The 20,193-nt window shown below is 39.5% G+C and overlaps 1 protein-coding gene across 2 annotated transcripts in view; it reads left to right on the top strand.

Moving 5' to 3' along the window:
* Window positions 1-20,193, top strand: part of EXOC2 (exocyst complex component 2) — a 199,342-nt gene that overhangs the window by 36,113 nt on the left and 143,036 nt on the right. For both annotated transcript variants that reach the window (XM_030928550.1, XM_030928549.1), the window contains exons 2-3: window positions 16,172-16,308; window positions 18,464-18,624. In XM_030928550.1, coding sequence (XP_030784410.1) covers window positions 18,507-18,624 — 118 coding nt within the window. In that variant the 5' untranslated portion in view covers window positions 16,172-16,308; window positions 18,464-18,506. The remainder of the gene's footprint in view (window positions 1-16,171; window positions 16,309-18,463; window positions 18,625-20,193) is intronic.

Genomic DNA, 20,193 nt, shown 5'->3' with positions numbered 1-20,193 from the left:
ACGTAGTTTGAATTGCTTATTTATTAGATTCATTTTTCACGTGTATCATATTCACATTAGGAATCAAGGAAATATAGGCATATCTCAGAGATACTCCCAAGTTTGGTTCCAGACCACTGAAAAAAGCAAATATTGCAATAAAGACAGATGAGTTTTTTGGATTTTCAGTACATATAAACGTTATGTTTGCATTATACTGTAGTCTGTTGCGAGTTCAATGGTACTATGTCTAAAACATGTACACATCTTAATTTTAAAATACTTCATTGGTAAAAAATGCTACTCATCATCTGAGCCCTCAGCAAGTTATAATCTTTTTGCTGGTGGGAGATCTTTATCTCCCTCTTGATTGCTGCTAACCGATTCTAGTGGTGGTTGTTGAAGGCTCAGGTAGCTGTGGCAGTTTCTTAAAATAAGGTAGTGAACTTGCTGGATCGATTGACTTTTGTGAAAGATTTCTCTTTAGCATGGGATGCTTTGGGTATTTTGTCCACAGTAGAACTTCTCTCAAAACAGTCAGTCCTCTCAAACCCTGATACTGGTTTATCAACCAAGTTTATACACTGTACTAAATCTTTAGTTGTTATTTCAACAGTATTCACAGCATCCTCACCAGGAGTAGATTCCATCTCAAAAAAAAATCACTTTCTTTGCTTATCTATAAGAAGCAACTCTTCATCTGTTTGTTTTATCTTAAGATTATAGCAATTCCTTAACGCGATACTTTTTTTTTTTTTTAATCAGGGTCTTACTCTGTCACCCAGGCTGGAATGCAGTGGCACAATCATGGCTCACTACAGCTTCAAACTTCTGAGCTCAAACAATCCTCCTTCCATAGCCTCCCCTGTAGCTGGGACTATAGGTGCATGCCACCATGCCCAGCTAACGTTTTAATTTTTTTTTTGTAGAGAGGGAGTCTCACTATGTTGACCAGGCTGGTTTTGAACTTCTGTCCTCAAGCGATCCTCCCACCTTGGCCTTCCATAATGCTGGGATTATAGGCATGAGCCACCATGCCCAACCTCCACTTGTAATTCTAGTTCTCCCGCTACTTCCACCGCACTTGCAGTGACATCCTCTACCAAAGTCTTGAACTCCTTAAAGTCATCCGTGCTGGTTGGAATCATCATCTTTTAGATTCCTGTTAATGTTGATATTTTGATCTCCCATGAATCATCAGTGTTCTTAATGCCATCTAGAATGGTGAATCCTTTCCAGAAGGTTTTCCATTTACTTTGCCAAGATCCATTAGAGAATCAGTATCCATGGCAGCTATAAACGTACAAAATTTATTTCTGAAATAATAAGAATTGCAAGATGAAATTACTCCTTGATCCATGAACTGCGGAATGGATATTGTGTTAGCAGTCATGAAAACATTCATCTCCTTTTGTGTCTCCACCAGAACTCTTGAGTGAGCAGGTGCATTGTCAATGAGCAGTAATATTCTGAAAGAAATCTTTTTTTCTGAGGATCAGGTTTCAACAATTCAATTGGTCTTAAATTATTCGCTAAACCATCTGCTGTAAACAGATGTGCTGTCATCTAGGCTCTATTGTTCTATTAATAGAACACAGGCAGAATAGATTTATCATAATTCTTAAGGGCCCTAGGATTTTCAGAATGGTAAGTGAGCATTGGCTTCCACTGAAAATCACCAGCTACATTAGCTCCTAACAACAGAGTCAGCCTGGCATTGAAGCTTTGAAGCCAGGTATTGACTTCTCCTCTCTAGCTATGAAAGTCCTAGATGGCATCTTCTTCCCAGCTGTTTGTCTTCATTGAACATGTGTCATTGAGTGTAGCCACTTTCATCAGTGATCTTATAATAGTTAGATCTTCTGGATAATTTGTGGCAGCTTCTGCATAAGTACTTGCTGCTTCACCTTGCATTTCTATGTTCTGGAAATAGCTTCTTTTGTAAGCCTTATGAACCATTCTCTAACTACAGCCTTTTCTTCTGCAGCTTCCTCGCTTCTCTAAGCCTTCGTAGCATTGAAGAGAGTTAGGGCTTTACACTGGGTTAGGTTTTGGCTTAAGGGAATGTTGTGGCTGGTTTGTCTTCAATTTAGATCACTCATACTTTCTCCGTATCAGCAATAAGGCTGTTTCAGTTTATTATTCATGTGTTCACTGAAGTAACTTTTGATTTCCATCAATAATTTTTCCTTTGCGTTCACAACTTGGCTAATAGTTTGCCACAAGAAGGCCTGACTTTAGGCTGTCAGGTCATTAGACATGGCTTCCTTACTTAGCTTAATTATTTCTAGCTTTTGATTTAAAGTGAGAGACTTGAAACTCTTGCTTTCACTTGAGCACTTAGAGGCCATTGTAGGGTTACGAATTGGCCTACTTTCAATATTGTTACATCTCAGGGAATAGGGAGGCTTGAGGAGAGGGAGAGAGAATGCTGGTTGGTGGAGCAGTCACACACATTAATCAATTAAGTTCCCTCTGTCATATGAGCCTGGTTTGAGGTGCCCCAAAACAGTTGCAGTAGTAACATCAGAGAACACTGATCACAGATCACCATGACAGATAGAATGATAATGAATACGTTTGAGATAATGCAGGAATTACCAAAATGTGACACAGAGACATGGAGTGGCACATGCTTTTAGAAAAATGGCACTGATAGGCTTGCTTGATGCAGGGTTGCCACAAACCTTCAATTTGTAAAAAGTGCAGTATCTGAGTAGTACAGTAAAGTGAAGCACAATAAAAGGAGGTAAACTGTAGTCAAGTTCATGTTAACCAAAATGTTACTTTAAGGGTAATTTTTGGATAAATCAGGTTTCCATTCATCCTCTTCCCTTCCCCATCCCCAGCCCCACCAGTATTCCAGTACTTTACTTAGAAAATAATTCTTAATGTTTCATTGTTTTGAGAAAAAGGAAGAGAGGGGTTATAAAAGGATGGTATAGTGATGAACAGTCTCAGGGAGAGGAGTAGCTCATATTCTTTTATACTAAATTTTAGTTTGGTTTTTTTGGTGGCTTATGCAGTAAGATAAGCCATTAACTTGGCAACCTTTATATTTGCGTAGTTAATAAATTCCCTTGACTACATTTTATCAGTAATGAAAAGTTTCCTACTAGATTTGGTGATAAAACACTTAAACTTGTTAATTTATTTTGATGATTTCTAAATTCCACCTGTGGTGGTGTGGAAAGACTACACAAACGTTAGACCCAGGCAAGTCACTTGAACCCTCTGGCTTGTTAAGATCTGTTTCCTTTGGACTAGATTCTGATTTAATGCTATTAAAGTTATAACATGGGAAGTTTAAACAGTTGTTTTCAAAAGTATTTCTGAAGTTGTCTTTAAAAATTATTAATAACCACTGTGGAGGTATAGTGTATGCTCTTTGAAACTATATCTTCTGAGTTACATATGAAAATGTGTGAATATTTTATTTGATGAACATTTTCAGAGCTGTTTGCGAAGTTTTTTTTTTTTTTTTTTTTTTTTTTTTTGAGATGGAGTCTCACTCTATCATCCAGGACCGAGTACAGTGGCGTGATCTTGGCTCACTGCAACCTCTGCCTCCCGGGTTCAAGCAATTCTCCTGCCTCAGCCTCCTGAGTAGCTGGGATTCAGGCACGCACCACCACACCCGGCTAATTTTTGTATTTTTGGTAGAAACAGGATTTCCCCATGTTCATCAGGATGGTCTCGAGCTCCTGACCTTGTGATCTGCCCGCCTCGGCCTCCCAAAGTGCTGGGATTACAGGCGTGAGCCACCACACCCGGCCATGAAGATTTTTAAGCCATTTTTTGGTTCATTTAAAAAATCTTTTGCCCTCATAAGGACTTCTGTAGACTTTATTTTATTTTTATTTTTATTTATTTATTTATTTTTTTTGAGACAGAATCTTGCTCTGTTGCCCAGGCTGGAGTGCAGTGGCACCATCTCAGCTAGCCCTAACCTCAGTCTCCCGGGTTCAAGTGATTCTCATGCTTCAGCTTCCCGAGTAGCTGGGATTACAGGCGCCGCCATCACGCCTGGGTAATTTTTGTATTTTTATTAGAGATGGGGTTTCACCATGTGGGCCAGGCTGGTCTCAAACTCCTGACCTCAAGTGATTTGCCCACCTCAGCCTCTCAAAGTGTTGGGATTACAGGCATGAGCCACTGCGCCTGGCCTTTTGTAGACTTTAAATGCAAGGTAAGAATGCAGAACACATGCCTTATTACAGTGAGGAAGTTATGAGATCTGTAGGTTTTGATTAATATAACAGAAATTCCTTATCGTGTTTGTTTCAGGCATCTCTTCCAAATTTTTTCCATTTTTAGAAAAATTAAATGAAAAATTTCAAGCTATAATAAAAAATACTTTTTACTGGTTTCATACTCTCTCCTCTTCTTTCCTCCAGTTGTCTGTCTCTAGTTCTGTTGCTTTGTCTTTATATACTTAATAAAACCAAGAGAAATGAAAAATCTTGTGGTTTGTTTTAGAACATAAATAATTTTACAGTTTAATCTTTGATGAATTATTATGGTTTACTTTTAGTAATTCATTAACAAGGAGTATCTATCAAAAGTTTTATAGCCTAGTTTTGTAATGTAGCTTTTGGAAATGGAAAAGATAATTTATTCTTCTACTTAGGTTATTTCCTAATCTGCAGAGATGTGTTGCCTATAATATTAAAAATCAATAGACCATCTAAATGAAAATGTTTTAACTAATATTATATAATTATACAATAAAAACATTTTACAATACAGAAATTTAAAAATGAATAGCATGCTATTGTATTACCGTTTTTAGTTTAATTATGAAAAACTAGAGAGTGCCTGTTTCTATAGTCATGCATTAGTTGCTGAATTTAAAAGCTTTGTAAAGGACTCTCATAGGAACAAGAGCTCAGAAATGCCTTAGAGCTGTTCTCATCCAATCATCTTGTTGATGGATGAGAAAAGTTTTGCAGTGCGTAAAAGTCAACAAGCGTTTTTATTTCCTAATGCCAGAACTCAGTTTAGAACCCAGTCTCCAGACTCTTCATAAATGTTTCAAGAGACTTACAGCTTGGATATACTTTTGTTCATTACAATAAATCTAGAGTGCCATGTGAATGTTTTACTTAATTTATAAAGATAAAATTTAAATTTAAAAAACTCAAACCTTTTGGAAGGGCATGTCATTTTGTCCTTGTTTGAAGATGTCCTTTGCTCTTACAGGCAGGCAGGAATTTATTTGCTGCACAAAATGATATTCAGTGAAAATAAAGTCTTACATTAAAAAAGTCAAAGCTTCAAGTTTACAAATTATTGAAGCATCTTGCATTGTTTCTCATAGGGAGACTACTGACAAGCAAGAAAACACTATGCCTTTTATGTTTCACTGTATCTGTAGAAAATAAATGATTGGAAAATGTATTAAAGTGCTTTCTTATATCCAGAATTTATTGTCCCACTAGGTACCATTTGCTGAAAGCTAAACTGGCTTATTCATATGATAGACTTGTACTTTTTAAAAATTTTGCTGCTGAAAACAAATTACTCTTGAGTGTATATTTATTCAGTGAATATATTGCCATTATCAAAATAAATCAGACAAGTGTCTCTTACCCTGGTTAATTTCTATAAGGACCCTCCTGGTTCTGGTTATCCCCATTTGGGTCCAGGCATTTGAGAAATACTTGGTGAATTAACATGCGTCTGGAAACACATCAGCATTATGATTTTTTGTTTTTAAGCAAACCCGTAACTCTCTTTGGTAGTGGATAGTACATAAGTGTGTATTGTGGTTCTTAGGCTAGGAGTCAGTATGTAATAATTTGTAGCCCATCTTATATACCTGTGTATATATGTGAAATTCCCAGTAAGTACTCCCATTCTCCCAACCTTTATTATTTTCCCATTTGCATTATTTAGTATTTTGTATATTGTTAGTTTTCTTGTGCTAGAGTCTGACCTAATAAAAGTTCCTAATTCTTATTTGCATTAACTTTCCTTACATGAGTAATAATAGCTGTTTTACCTCTTTATCCCTCTGCTTTCCAAAGATAAAATTAATTTGTGGCCAGGCATAGTGGTGCGGGCCTATAGTTCCAGGTACTCTGGAGGCTGAGGAAGGAGGATCACTAGAAGCCAGAAGTTGGAGGCAGTAATGCACCCTGATCACACCTGTGAATTTCCACGGCACTCCAGCATGGGAAACACAATGAGGCTCCATCTCTTAAAAAGAAAAGAGTTAGGGCCCAGTGCATTGGCTCATGCCTGTAATCCCAACATGTTGGGAGGCTGAAGCGGGCAGATTGCTTGAGCCTACGAGTTCAAGACCAGCCTGGGCAATAGAGCAAGACCCTATCTCTGTAGAAGAAAATATAAAAATTAGGCAGGCATGGTGGTGTATGCCTGTGGTCCCAGCTACTTGTAAGTCTGAGGTGGAAGGCTTGCTTGAGCCCAGGAGTTTGAGGCTGCAGTGAGCCGTGGTCACGCCACTGTACTCCAGCCCAGTTGACAGCGATACCTTGTCTCAAAAAAAACAGAAAAGAAGAGTTTTTAAAAGTCTGTGGTAGGTGCTTGTGGAATAGGCTTATTCGCTTTATTCCTTAGTGCTTTCTTAATTGTCTTAAATGACTACGAAGTTAAAAGACTGTATATTGCTTTAGTTAAACAAATGAGGTTTATGACAGGCAAAGTCAGACTTTTGTTGACCTCTGTTTAGCGTATTTATATAAGAAAACCTTATGACAAATGTTTTATGTCATTGTTTTATGACAATTGGAATATTTGTGAGGAAAATTTGTAGACAATGACAGCTGTAGACTACAGCGTTCCTTTAAACTCAAAGGAGTCTGGCATGGGTTGTCAGACTGAAAATATTCAGAAACTGAATTCTGTTTCCTTAAAGCCTTAGACTCTTTCCTGAAAGTGATAATAAATTATTTCATTCATTTGTGATTTTAAACATAAGAGCATTACCTATTGATAAGAACATATCAACAAACATAACAACATACTACCATGTAGTATGTCTTTAACTGAAGGCAGGTTGAGAGGAGACATCTCTTCCTATAGTTCGTTCACAAATTACTGAGTGTGTATTATGTTGCAAGAACTGTTGTATGTGCTATGCATACTGCAGTGTGAAAGGCAGGTATGTTCTTATATTTGTAAATTAAATGGCAGGTCTTCCTGGCATAATGGTCTGTTCTGGTTTGGGTATGTGTAGGTAATTCTTCATGGTAAGGAAATAGGATTGTTGCAAATGAACCAGTGTAATGCATGCTGGCTTTTCAGTTGTCTCTGCTTTGTGCATCTGGAAGACACCTACATGTACTCTTGAGTCATAAGAAAATAGATCAGAATTTTTGATTCATGAGTATCCATGGTGGCCCAGACATTACCTTTTATTACCAGACATTACTTTTAGTTGGACAGATTTTGAGGGTAACATAGTTAAGATGAAGAGCCCTGTGTAAATGACCTCAAAATGGATTTGAAATGGAGTAAACTGGAATTTCCCTGCCCTAGTTTTTTAGTTTTGCTTTCTTTGAGACCAGAGGTATTCTAATTGCAGTTATGTTTCACACCAGAGTGAGCCAGAGCCCCAGTCACTGGGGAAACAATGAAGGTTCTTAGAATGTGAGCAGTCACATTCACAAATGACCTCATAGGACACATGGTGGTTTTAGAAGGAAGAGGACACTAGACTTTTACAAATTTCTTACAAATTAGGACACCAAGGATCTGGTCTCACAAGTCGTCAGGTGTGTGCTCTTGAAAAAGACACTCAACATCTCTAGGTTACAGTGTCTTCAGATGAAGAGACTAGATACTAGCTGGGTCAGGTCTCCTTTGGCTCTGATTCTGTGAAATACCAGCCCTACTGGTAATCAAAACCACCAAGGATCTCTGACAGTCTGATATTTCTACTAATCATCTTTTCAGTAATATTAATGTCAATGGTAATTATTTTTATTAGGTTTTCATACTACTGTTTTTCTGGAAACAAGGAGAGCAGTGTATTTCTACTGAAAAATTTGGTTCTTTATGTGATCTAGACCAGAATCTGAAAGTACTCTCTTGTAACCACATGCTTATTTAATTTGTGCTATAATACTGAGGACATAGCTTAATAGTGTCAAGAAGATAATTAAATCACCACTCAGTGGCAGCCTCATGTTCCATGCTAATTGAGGAAAGTATTTTCCTCTCACAAATTGGTTTGTAAGCATTAATGAGGTGGGTTGATTACCCACATTTTGCTTAATATTTGCTTTCCCTGCAGTGTTTTAGTATCTTGGGGCAACATGATGTCTGTTTATTGAAGCTGTCGTTAAAGAACTTTGTGTTGAAATATGCCTTTGTTCTCCCATAATTTTTTATTAATATGTTACCATACTAAATCTCATGTTAATTTATAATAGTTTTCTAGCACATTGGCAAAACAAGCTTTCCATACTTTTGTCTGTTTAGAAGCATGTTTAAAGAGGTAGCAATAGTGTATGCCAGTAAAATAATACTTCCAAAACATATAATTTTATATAAACTTAACTATTAAATTACCTAGTATGTTTATGTAATATCAGTTTATTTCTTGCTTATTAGTGCATTTTGCTGTTGTCAAATGTGAAAATAAATATTTATCTTTCAACTTTCAGGAACAATGAGCCTAATATGTTGTTTAGCAGGATAATGTTAATGGGATGTGTTTGTGTTTAATTTCAAAATATTACCAAAGCATTATATTTGGTAACTTTTTATTTTACTGTAACTTCAAACTTATAGAAAACTTTCCAGAATAGCAAAAGTACCTCTTATAAACCCCTTCCTTCCTTCATTCTGGTGAACAGCAGCTCCAGTAAGCCCTTTAACCACACCCACCAGTTGTTTCCTTTTTCCCCAATTTCTGTGTCATTCTGTCCCTCTGTCTGCATATGTTTTTGTGAACCGCTTGAAAGTGGGATGTGGCATCATTACTTGACTCCTAAATACTTTAGTATGTAGTTATTAAGAATAAAGACATTCTCGGCCGGGCGCGGTGGCTCCCGCCTGTAATCCCAGCACTTTGGGAGGCTGAGGCGGGCAGATCACGAGGTCAGGAGATCGAGACCATCCTGGCTAACACGGTGAAACCCCGTCTCTACTAAAAAATACAAAAAACTAGCCGGGTGAGGTGGCGGATACCTGTAGTGCCAGCTACTCGGGAGGCTGAGACAGGAGAATGGCGTGAACCCGGGAGGCGGAGCTTGCAGTGAGCTGATATCCTGCCACTGCACTCCAGCCTGGGCGACAGAGCGAGACTCCGTCTCAAAAAGAAAAAAAGAATAAAGACATTCTCTTACATTATAGTACAGTTACCAAAATCAGGAAATAAAAGACTGGTACCGTACTGTCTAATCCAAAGTTGAAACAGACAGACATGAGGAGTGTTTCTTGATATGAATCACTGAGCAGGATCTATGAAGTCCCCGCAAAAAATACAGACCCCAGATCACATCAGCAGGGACCAGCAGACAAAGTCGGACTGATTGATAGGCGTTCCGTAAAATCACCTGCACTCTTTGAAAATGTCAAGGTCAAGAAAATACTAATCTGTAGTGCTCAGATTGTGTGGTTTGGACAGTGGGCACCGCTTCAGTCTGGCTCTGTGGCCCTTTTGACACATACTTCCTTACTGGCCCAGCAGAATCGTTCAGGCTTGTCTTGTCCTTGCCCTGCAGTCAGCCATTTCTCCAAGGTCACTGGTTCCTTTTATTGAAAAATGGTATTTGGGAGTTAGATATGCTAATTGCTCCTGTTACAGTGTTGCTTCTAGCTTCTCTGTGTACAAAGCTAGAAAATACACACTTGCACACACACAGAAATCTACCAGTACACCTCTTTGTCACATACCTTGTTGAAAACTGAGTTCGTATATCTGCCTTTGTTAAGTCTCCTCAGATCTTTTGCTCAAAAAACAAACAAAACTGGGTTGCTTCCTTCGTTATCAAATTTCAAACGTTCTTTATGTGTTGTTTGTACAAAGTCCTTTGTCATTTGTATCTATTGTGAATATTTCCTTCCAGGCAGTAGTTGCCTATTTATTTTATCTTGGTAAGCAGAAGATTTTATTTTGGATGAAGTGAGAAAATTTAGTATTTTTCATTGTACTTGTGTTTGTCATATTGAACACAAGTCTTTACCCACACCCCGGTAATGGAGATACTCTCCTATCTAGGAGATAATTTATAGTTTGTAATTTATAATTTTAGTTTTTATGTTTATGAGCCATTTTGAAATAATTTTTGTAAGTGATGTGAGGTTGCAGTTAACATTCCTTTTTTTTTTTCTATGTAGCTATCCAGTTTTTCCAACACCATTTAAAATATTTTTCTTTCCCATTGAATTACTTTGGTGCCTTGTCAAAACCCATATAGTCATATGTGTTTGTTTCTGGATTCTAGTCTATTTCATTCATCCATTAGTTTATCCTAATGTCAACAGTACTGCCTTGATTACTGTAGATTTGTTATCAGTCTTGAAGTCATGTACTATGTTAAAACTTTTTTCCTCCTCCTAAAATTAGTTTGGCTCTTCTAGATCCTTTGAATATCTACTGGAATTTTAGAACGACCTTGACAGTATCTCTATATAAGCTTGCGTGAGTTTGTAAATCAGTTTGGGGAGAATTGATACTTTAACAACATTGAGGCTTCTTTAATGTAGAAGTCTTATAAAAACTGATTTTTATATATTGACCATGAATACTAAGACTTTGCTAAATTCGGCTATTAGTACTATTAGTTGCTTAGTACATTTCTTAGGATTTTCTATATAAGCAATCATGTTATATGCAAATAGATGTCTCCTTCTTCATTTGCCATCTTTCTGCTTTTGATTTCTTTTTTTTTTTTTTTTTTTTTTGAGACAGAGTCTCGCTCTGCCGCCCAGGCTGGAGTGCAATGGCCCGGATCTCAGCTCACTGCAAGCCCCGCCTCCTGGGTTTACACCATTCTCCTGCCTCAGCCTCCCAAGTAGCTGGGACTACAGGCGCCCGTCCTGTCGCCCGGCTAGTTTTTTGTTTTTTTTTTTTTTTTTTTTTTTTTAGTAGAGACGGGGTTTCACCGTGTTAGCCAGGATGGTCTTGATCTCCTGACCTCGTGATCCGCCCGTCTCGGCCTCACAAAGTGCTGGGATTACAGGCTTGAGCCACCGCGCCCGGCCTTTTGATTTCTTTAATTCGCCCTATTGCACCACTAGAACTTCTAGAACAGTGTTGAATAGGCAAGGAAAGAGGGATATCTTTTCTATATTACTGTTCAAAAGGGGGAAAGCATTCTGTATTTTACCATTAAGTGGGATGTTAGGTGATCCTCCCCACTCAGATAGTTCTTTATTAGATTGAGGAGATGCTTTCTACTGCTAGTTTGTTGAGAATTTGTAATCATGAATAGTTTTTAATCATGGATTTTGTCAAAGGCTTCTTTGACATCTATTTAGGGTAATACATGGTTTTTCTTTTACTTTTAATATGGTAATTCACAGTGATTGATGTTTGAAAAACTGGCCTTGCTTGGTTGGAATAAACACTGCTTGATCATGATGTATTCCTCTTTTGCTTTTTGAAATAATTCATATAGGCTTGATATTTCTGCTTCCTTAAATGTTTTACGGAATCCATCTGTGAAGCCATCTAGGTTTGAGTTTTCTTTGTAAGAAAGTTTTGATAATGAATTTAATTTAATCTTTCTGAAGATATTGAGATTTTCTATTTCATCTTGTTAGTTTTGGTAACTTGTCTTTCAAGGAATTTAGTTCATCTAGGTTGTAAAATGTATCGGCATAAAGCTGTTCATTATCTTTCTTTATTACTATTTAAATGTCTTTAGTATCTGTGGTTATCCCCTCTTTCATTACTGAAATTGATCATTTTTGTTTCATTTCTAAAGAGTTTTTTTTGAGACATCAATTTATTAATTATTGGTGAAGAACTTTTGGCTTTAATTTTTTTCAAATTCTTTTTACTTACGTTATTGCTTTCCACTGTTTATTTTTTTCCTATTTCTGTCATTCTGCTTCCTTTTCCTGCTCTCCCTCCCCTTTACTTTGAGTTTATTTAGCCCTTATTTTTCTAGTTTTTTTTAAATGTGGAAACAGAGGTTCTTAATTTTAAATATTCTTTTCTAATGTAAGATTTTAAGTTACTGCTTTGGTAGCATTCCACAAATTTTGATGTATGTTTCTTATTCGTTTCAAAATATTTTGTTTCCCTCTTAATTTCTACTTTGAATGTTGAGTTATTTAGAAGTATATTAATTTCCAAATACTTGGATACTTTTCTGGATATTGTATTGCTATTGCTAACTTAATTCCTTTGTAGTCTTTGGAATTTCGATCTTTGGAATTGCCTGTGACTTATTTTATGGCCAAGCATCTGGTCTACCTTGGTGAACATTCCAGGGACACCTGAAAAGGAGTTTTACAAAGGTCAGGTCAGGATGACCAACAGTGCTGTTCGTACCTTCTGTGTTTTTTGTTTGTTTTTTTAATCTAGTTGTTATTCATATTGAAAGGGAATATTAAAACCTCAAACTATGATTGTATGTTTATCTCTCCCTACCAATCAGTGTTTGTTGCATGTGTTTGAAGCTGTTGTATTAGATGCGGTTTTGATTGTTACTGTTGCATGTGTTTGAAGCTGTTGTATTAGATGCGGTTTTGATTGTTACTGTTGCATGTGTTTGAAGCTGTTGTATTAGATGCGGTTTTGATTGTTACTGTTGCATGTGTTTGAAGCTGTTGTATTAGATGCGGTTTTGATTGTTACTGTTGCATGTGTTTGAAGCTGTTGTATTAGATGCGGTTTTGATTGTTACTGTTGCATGTGTTTGAAGCTGTTGTATTAGATGCGGTTTTGATTGTTACTGTTGCATGTGTTTGAAGCTGTTGTATTAGATGCGGTTTTGATTGTTACTGTTGCATGTGTTTGAAGCTGTTGTATTAGATGCGGTTTTGATTGTTACTGTTGCATGTGTTTGAAGCTGTTGTATTAGATGCAGCAGTTTTGATTGTTACGTCTTTCTGATGAATTTGACCATTCGTAATTATAAACTCTCCTGCCAAATTGCTTTGTGGTATCACTTCCCCTTCAGATTGAAGAACTTCTTTCAGCATTTCTTGTCGTACAGATTTGTTTGCAATGAACTTTTTTTTTTTAACTTGAAAATGCCTTTTACAACTTTAATTTTGGACTTTTTTTCTTTCAGTACGTTAAAGAACTATATATCTTTAGATAAATCTATTTCTATAACTATATTGATCTATAATCATGTTCACTGACTGCTTCTTCTTCTACCTACTGTGCAGCCTAATCAGTGTAGTTTTTGTTTTGTTTTTCTAAGACCTCCAGAGCGGGTACAAAAGAACCAGCGACTAGGCAAGGGTAGGAGCAAAACTGCAAGTTTATTTTGGTCACCTAGCTTCAAGGGAAGAAGGTGGGTAGGGAGAGGTCTGTTGGCGCCCCCCCCCCCCCACAAAAGGGGCCCCCAGAGTCACCCGTACAGCTCTCGGACGGAGTTCCAACAGTTCCGACCGCAGTGGGGAATCGACTGCAGTGGGGAAGCTGGGAAGTCCGCGCGTGGCGATCCTCCTCTAGGAGTGGGAGGGCGATAGGCGGGGCACGGGCGTGTCTGGGGGCGTTCCGCAGGTGCGACCAGGTAAATCTTGGTCTCTTCAGATTGACATCACCTGGCGCATGCCTAGTTGGTCTGCACCTTCCCGGGTCGCCGGCTGGATTTTCCCGCGCGCGGGAAAAGTTGGGGGGGGATGAAGAACCCGGAAGTGCGCCATCTTGCCTCCGTTCATCCAAACAGTTTTCATTTCAGATAGTATACCTTTCAGTTCTAGAATTTGCATTGCATTTCTTTTTAAAAAATAATTTTATAATTTTAATTCCTCTGTTTAGAATAGCCACCTGTTTATTCATTATGATTACATATATTTTAATAACATTTGTTATAGACTCTTTTAAGTTCTTATCTACTAATTCTTCTGTCTGGTTCATCTTGGAGTCCGTTTCGGTTATCTGCTTATTTGCTTATAAAGAGATAGGAAAAAATCCAAGTGTGTTTCCTACTTTCTACTTTCACACAGCCACTAACTCAGTACACAGTCCTGATACCAGATGTGCGTGAAGTTTTCCCCACACACCAAGCAAGCAGCTCTCCAGCAGACACCAGCTAGAGATCCTCTAACTCAGTTCAGTCCTGACATGATCATGTCAGATCCACAGCTTGAGGATCGGGGATATAAAATTGATCAAACATGTGTTTTCAAAGAAGAAACAGACAAAATACCTAAAATTTAACACAGTGAATGTTAAAATTATATAGTAGAAGTTTAATAGAAGGAGGGATCAGGGAGACTAAACTAACATTTGAGCATGACTTGAAATATTGGTACAGATTTAATAAACTTAGAGATTTCTCTTTAGTGGAAAGAGGGTGAATGACATGAATACAAGCACGTGGCAGGTTCATAAGAGGTGAATGGGCTCATGTGGGGAATGTCAGAGGAGAGGAATGGTGGAGATGAAGTAGGCAGTGTTGACGAGTCCAGCTGTGACAGGCTTTGAACCGATGTGGAGGAGGTTGTGGGCTGTGCAGACCACAGAACAGTGGATTTCATAGAAGATTACTTTAAAGGTAGGGAGGATATTGATTAACTCCACATTTTAGAGAACTAACTGGCATTTGCTGAGGGTGGAATGCAGTGGAGAGATAATGGGGCAGAGTTACCAGCTATACGTCTGTTGTAGCATTGAGGGGAGAAGACGAAGGTCTTAAGTGGGAGAGCAACAGGAGGGAACAGTAGGATTGAGAGGAATAGTTGATTTTTGATTCAGACAAAAGATACTGAGTATTTGATTCAGGTGGTGCCAGAGGCCAGGAGAGGAACTCAAGGTAACTTTGAGTTGTCTCATCGGGTTTATTGGATGAATGATAATGTTTTTCTGGACTTCCTTTTTTGTTGTTTCACCATTTTATTTGTATTAAATAAGTTATGTAGGCATGATTGATTAAATCTTGTTGGATTGAACTTAATCTCCAGCCCTACCTCTCCACAGGAGGTTGGTTTGCTGGTGCTTTGCTCAAAACCCTAACCCTCTAATCCCATGGTCTTTCTGGAATGGCCAGTCCTGCTGTTGATTAATCTTGTTGGCCCATACTATGGTGTGGTTTGAGAGGATCATGAGTAACAAAGACACTCCTATTGCCGGGAAAACACCAAAGATTTAAGACTCTCGCTCCCAGAAACCAGGAACAGAGGTCAAATACTCTATTATATAACATACCCCAGACTCATTCCGCTGTCTCCTGCCATCCACTGCAACATTTCCAGATTCTTCTAATCTGCCATTTCTTGCTGGTTGGTTTTAGACATTAGCTGTCAGCCTCCCATTACATGAGATAAAAGGTGGTCACTCCCTGGGTTACCTGTCTCTCCTGCCCCCAAACACACAACCATCTTTTGTGCCTTATTTCAATTTTGTTTAATCTGGTGGTCAGTTACTACATTACTATATAGGTCATGTTTCTTTGGACCTTTTTGAAAATTTCAAGAGCTTTTATTCTTGGATTGATGTATTTTCATGGCATCTAGTTCTTTTAGGGGTGAAAAAATTGTAGATATTAATTTAAGATCAAACTTTAGAATGATTTTGAAGTTTTTTTTTTCCCCCTGTGCCTGCTGTCGTTAGTTTGCTAGGGCTGCTGTAACAAAGTATGCTAGACCAAGTGGCTTAAACAACATACATTTATTTTCTCACCCTTTTGGAAGCTAGGAGTCTGAGATGAGGGAGTCAACGGGGTTGTTTTCTTTTGAGGGCCGTGAGGGAGTGATCTGTTTTAGGGCCTCTCTCCTTGGCTTGTAGACAGCGTCTTCTCCCGAGTCTTCGTATATCCTTCCCTCTGTGTGTGTCTGTCCAAATTCTTCTAATAAGGACACCAGTCACACTGGATTCGGACCCACCCATGGGGCCTCATTTCACCTTGATCGCCTCTTTAGAGACCCCCTTTTTAAATACAGCCACATTCTGGGGTACTGGGGCTAGGTTTAAAATAGGAAATTTGGCTGTGGCGGAGTGAGGTGGGTGGGCATAATTCAGGCCATACAAGATCTGCAATATGTTTGTTCTGTGTTTTTTCTTGTTTGTCTTTCTTCCATCTTTGTCTTACAGATCTTTCTTCATTGCCTTTGGCTGTCCAGTGTTGGGGGTCAGGAAACGGGACCTAAAATACGTTGCTGTGACATCCTGCACGAAGGAAGCAGCCTCGAGCCCTCCCCGCAGCCCTCCTGTCTCTCCCAAAGCGCAGGGTGAGGCTGTGCATCTGAAGCCCCCTTACCTGCGGAGAAGCTAGACTGACTGACACATTTGCCTTCAGTTTCCTCCCTGAAATTTCATTAATCAGAGAAGATTAAAACTCACATCATAGAAAAAGAGACTGAAAATCAAACACTGCACCTGGAGCCCAGATGGACTTTGTTCTCAGGTCCTATTTAATTCTCATAATTATTTATTAACTACCATCTGAGCATTGAACCCATTTATTCCCCCTAAAAATTATTTACTGCCCCTCCAAATGGCCACATTTCGCCCCTCCTCCCTTTCCCTTTGAAGAAGGGTCTGTAAGCATCTGGGCCGCACCGGTTTGATAGGTGACCATGCTCCTGCGAGTCCCCAGTGCTTATGCACATTGAAGAAACGTGTCTGCCCTTTGCTCCTGGTAACCAGCCTCATTCATCTCCAGCAACCCGTTAGAGGGCAGAGGGGAAGCTTTTGCTCACGGCCTCTATAGCTCCCATGATTTAGAGTGAGGCTGTTAACAGCTGATTTGATTGAGTTTGTGGGGGCAGTTTACAGTGAGTGGCTTTTCCGTCAGGTGGTAGGAAGACAAGCGGCCCTTCCCTTTTTGCAGGGAAGACACTCAGGTGTCAGGATCTTTGGGTCTTACCTTCCTAGGACTCTTCAGTTTCTGCAGAGAATAATGCTTCAGTTGTGTGGACAGGATGGGAGTGGCAGGAGGGGCTTACACACCTCACAGTGGCGAGGGCAGGAGAAGGGAGGCAGCCCGAGGAGTCCCACGGCTTGCTGCACAGGTTCACCCCAAATCCCTGGTCAGCCTGCCCCCAATTTCCCACACCTCCGCTGTGCTGGGGGTCTCTAAGTCCTGGTGCTCTTGCTTGGTTTCTTAAAAGACTAAACTTCTGTTCTCCTGACTGTGAAGGATGGAGGCAGGGGCCAGGGAGTCTCACTTTTTAGTCCATAAAGATACAGGTCACCAGCAAGTCTCACTGTTCTGCTCTGAGTCTCACCCCACCTTCTGGGGCATCTGAAGCCCTGAGCACTTGAGTTCTCAGGGGTGTATTAGTAAAATATTATTATTATTATTATTATTATTATTATTATTATTTGAGACGGAGTCTCACTCTGTCACCCAGGCTAGGGTGCAGTGGTACGATCTCGGCTCACTGCAACCTCCGCCTCCCAGGTTCAAGCAGTTCTCCTGCCTCAGCCTCCTGAGTAGCTGGGATTACAGCCATGCACCACCACGCCCGGTTAATTTTTGTATTTTTAGTAAAGACGGGGTTTCACCGCATTGGTCAGGCTGGTCTCGAACTCCTGACCTCGTGATCCGCCCTCCTTGGCCTCCCGAAGTGCTGGGATTACAGGCGTGAGCCACTGCGCCCAGCAAAATTTCATTATTTATTGCTTGCCTCCTGTATGCCAGCTACTGTGCTTTCCAAGGATTATCCTATACATTCTTTACAATAACCTTATGAAATGCTTTCTGTTACCAGCTCCATTTTGCATATAAGAGGAGGGAGATTTAGAACAGATTTAGTAAATGGGAGCAACAGTACTTGAACACAAGTCTACCTGGTCTCAGAAATTACACTTTTCCCTCCTCTGTTATGCTTACAACAGTTAGCAAATTAATGGTTCTGCCTGTATCTACATTCTAGGTTTTGTAGCAATGTCAGTATATTGCATTGATTTGAGCATATTAAAAAACAGTTGCACACCATATAAATACAAAAGTAAAGTGAAATCCAGTACACCTATGGGAATGTAAATGTGTTTTTCTTTTTATGAGTATAGTTCTCCTTTAAACAGCCCTGGGGATAGAACAGGAGAACAGTTCCTAGTATCAATTTAGGATTCAGCAGAGGTAGTCATGGAGCTACATAGTGACATCAGTTTCTCTCTGCCCCTGTGCTGGAAGGTTTTAGAACCCAGGGCTTAGCTTTCTGTTATTCTCACGTCTTTCTTGCAATACTAACCAGAGTGTCCTTAGGAACTTAATGTTCAGTAGATGTTGGCTGATTGGCTAAATGACCCCTAAAAACTTCAAAACTCTGTGTTTAAGAATACTTTTTATATTTTGGTACTGACTGTCTAGCATTCTTCTATTTTTAGTCAGTGCTTGTCTCAGTTGGCTCTAATCCTTTTCTCTTTCTCTTTTAACAGATTACTTCTGTAACAGGATCACCAGTTTGCTCCGCAAGGCACGATGTCTCGATCACGACAACCCCCGCTTGTGACCGGCATCTCTCCAAATGAAGGGATACCATGGACAAAGGTCACAATCAGGGGAGAAAACCTGGGGACTGGCCCCACTGACCTCATAGGTAAGGGCAGCAGCCCTGCGACGCGCCTGCTAGTCGGATTTTTATGTGGACGACGGAGACAAGATACGTAATTTTCCAATAGTGAAGGTGATAGGACAGACATCTTTGTGATCTCCACAGAATGCTCCAGAAAGAAGAACGAATTACCTGGCTTTCTGACTTTTGTGTGAAAATCATTATTTTGTCAAATCTTGCCTTATATTGTCTTTCACATCCTTCAGAAGGTTTCCCAGCGCTGAGATTTGCCTCCGAATTTTCCACAGCTTTGATGCCTTGATGGCCAAAAGAGCTGCTTTTACATTTTTGCTCTCATTAGTTTTCCTTCCCTTGTCTGACTTGTCTGTTACTTCTCAGGGGCTCTGTGAATTACACCTTTTCTGTTCCTTATTGCTCTTCAAAGCAAGTCTCAGCCCCGTCTCCCGGTGACACGGGCAGCAGTTGGCGCTCTCCACTCCGCCTGGCGGGCATGTGTCCTCGTCGTGATCTGTGGATCCTGTCGGGAGCAAGCCAAAGCTTAGTTTTTAGGCTCAGTTTATGGTTTTTATCTTTTCTAGCGGAGTCGAAGCTCAAGGTCATGAATGGTTAGAACACCACACAGCCAGTCGGTGTGGTGTAAATATTTTTGGATGTTGGCTTGCATGGCACCCTTCCCCTTTCCATGATGTGGAGGCCTTTACTGATGGCCTGTTCTTGAAGCACTCAGGTCTGCCAGTGCTTCTCAGCCCTGGCTTTTCTGAATCTCCCTAGAACTGTAAAAGGAAATTATTTGGCCTATTAAGTTTCAGTCTCTAAAGATGGAGCCTAAACATTATTTTTTAAAATATACATGGGTATTAGGGACAGCCAGGGTAGAGAGTTTTAAATACAATTTTATGGCCAGTTATGGTTACCTGCCTGTGAACTGCTCAGGTGGGTATACAGATGCATTCCGAACGAGGAAGGCAAAGACCTCTATGTGCTACAGAATGTATCTTCTGGCTTCCCATATAGATTTCTTCTAGACTCAGACATTAATCTTTTCTGCACTGATGACGGACTTGGTGGTAAGGTCCTGAAATCATGAGTTGGAACTTGCTTTTCCTGCATTATGACTGCTGGTTGATACATTGGTTTTTGGCCATCCAGAAAACTCTTTAAACAGTGAACGAGAGCTCAGCACTGTGTGGAGTGACTGAGTTTTGCACTGCCTAGCCAATTCTTTTTGTTGATGTTACGTCTCATGTGATATTGTTTTCTCTAACTGTGACCGGCATCTCTCCAAATGAAGGGATACCATGGACAGAGGTCACAATCAGGGGAGAAAACCTGGGTAGTTTTTGATTGTTTAGTAAACATCACTTCAATTTATTCCTGCAAAAGTAGTCTTATCTAATCCTATGCCTTGGTTTTTGATAAAGCTCATTCCAGATGTTTCTTTACCTAAGTGGAAAAATCCCCAGGATGTTTGGAAATCTACTCACACGGGTGGGGGTTCTGTCCAGGATTTTTGCTGGCAGTCATTGTGAGCTCCAGACATGACAATGGTCTAGGTAAATTTTAATCTGGTTTTAGCTTCAGGCAATGCAGTTC

Source organism: Rhinopithecus roxellana, chromosome 4 (genome assembly GCF_007565055.1).
Source record: "Rhinopithecus roxellana isolate Shanxi Qingling chromosome 4, ASM756505v1, whole genome shotgun sequence".
NCBI classification, from domain to species: Eukaryota; Metazoa; Chordata; class Mammalia; order Primates; family Cercopithecidae; genus Rhinopithecus; species Rhinopithecus roxellana.
Note: the sequence above shows the minus strand (reverse complement) of the source record. Positions and strands in the feature narration are given on the sequence as shown.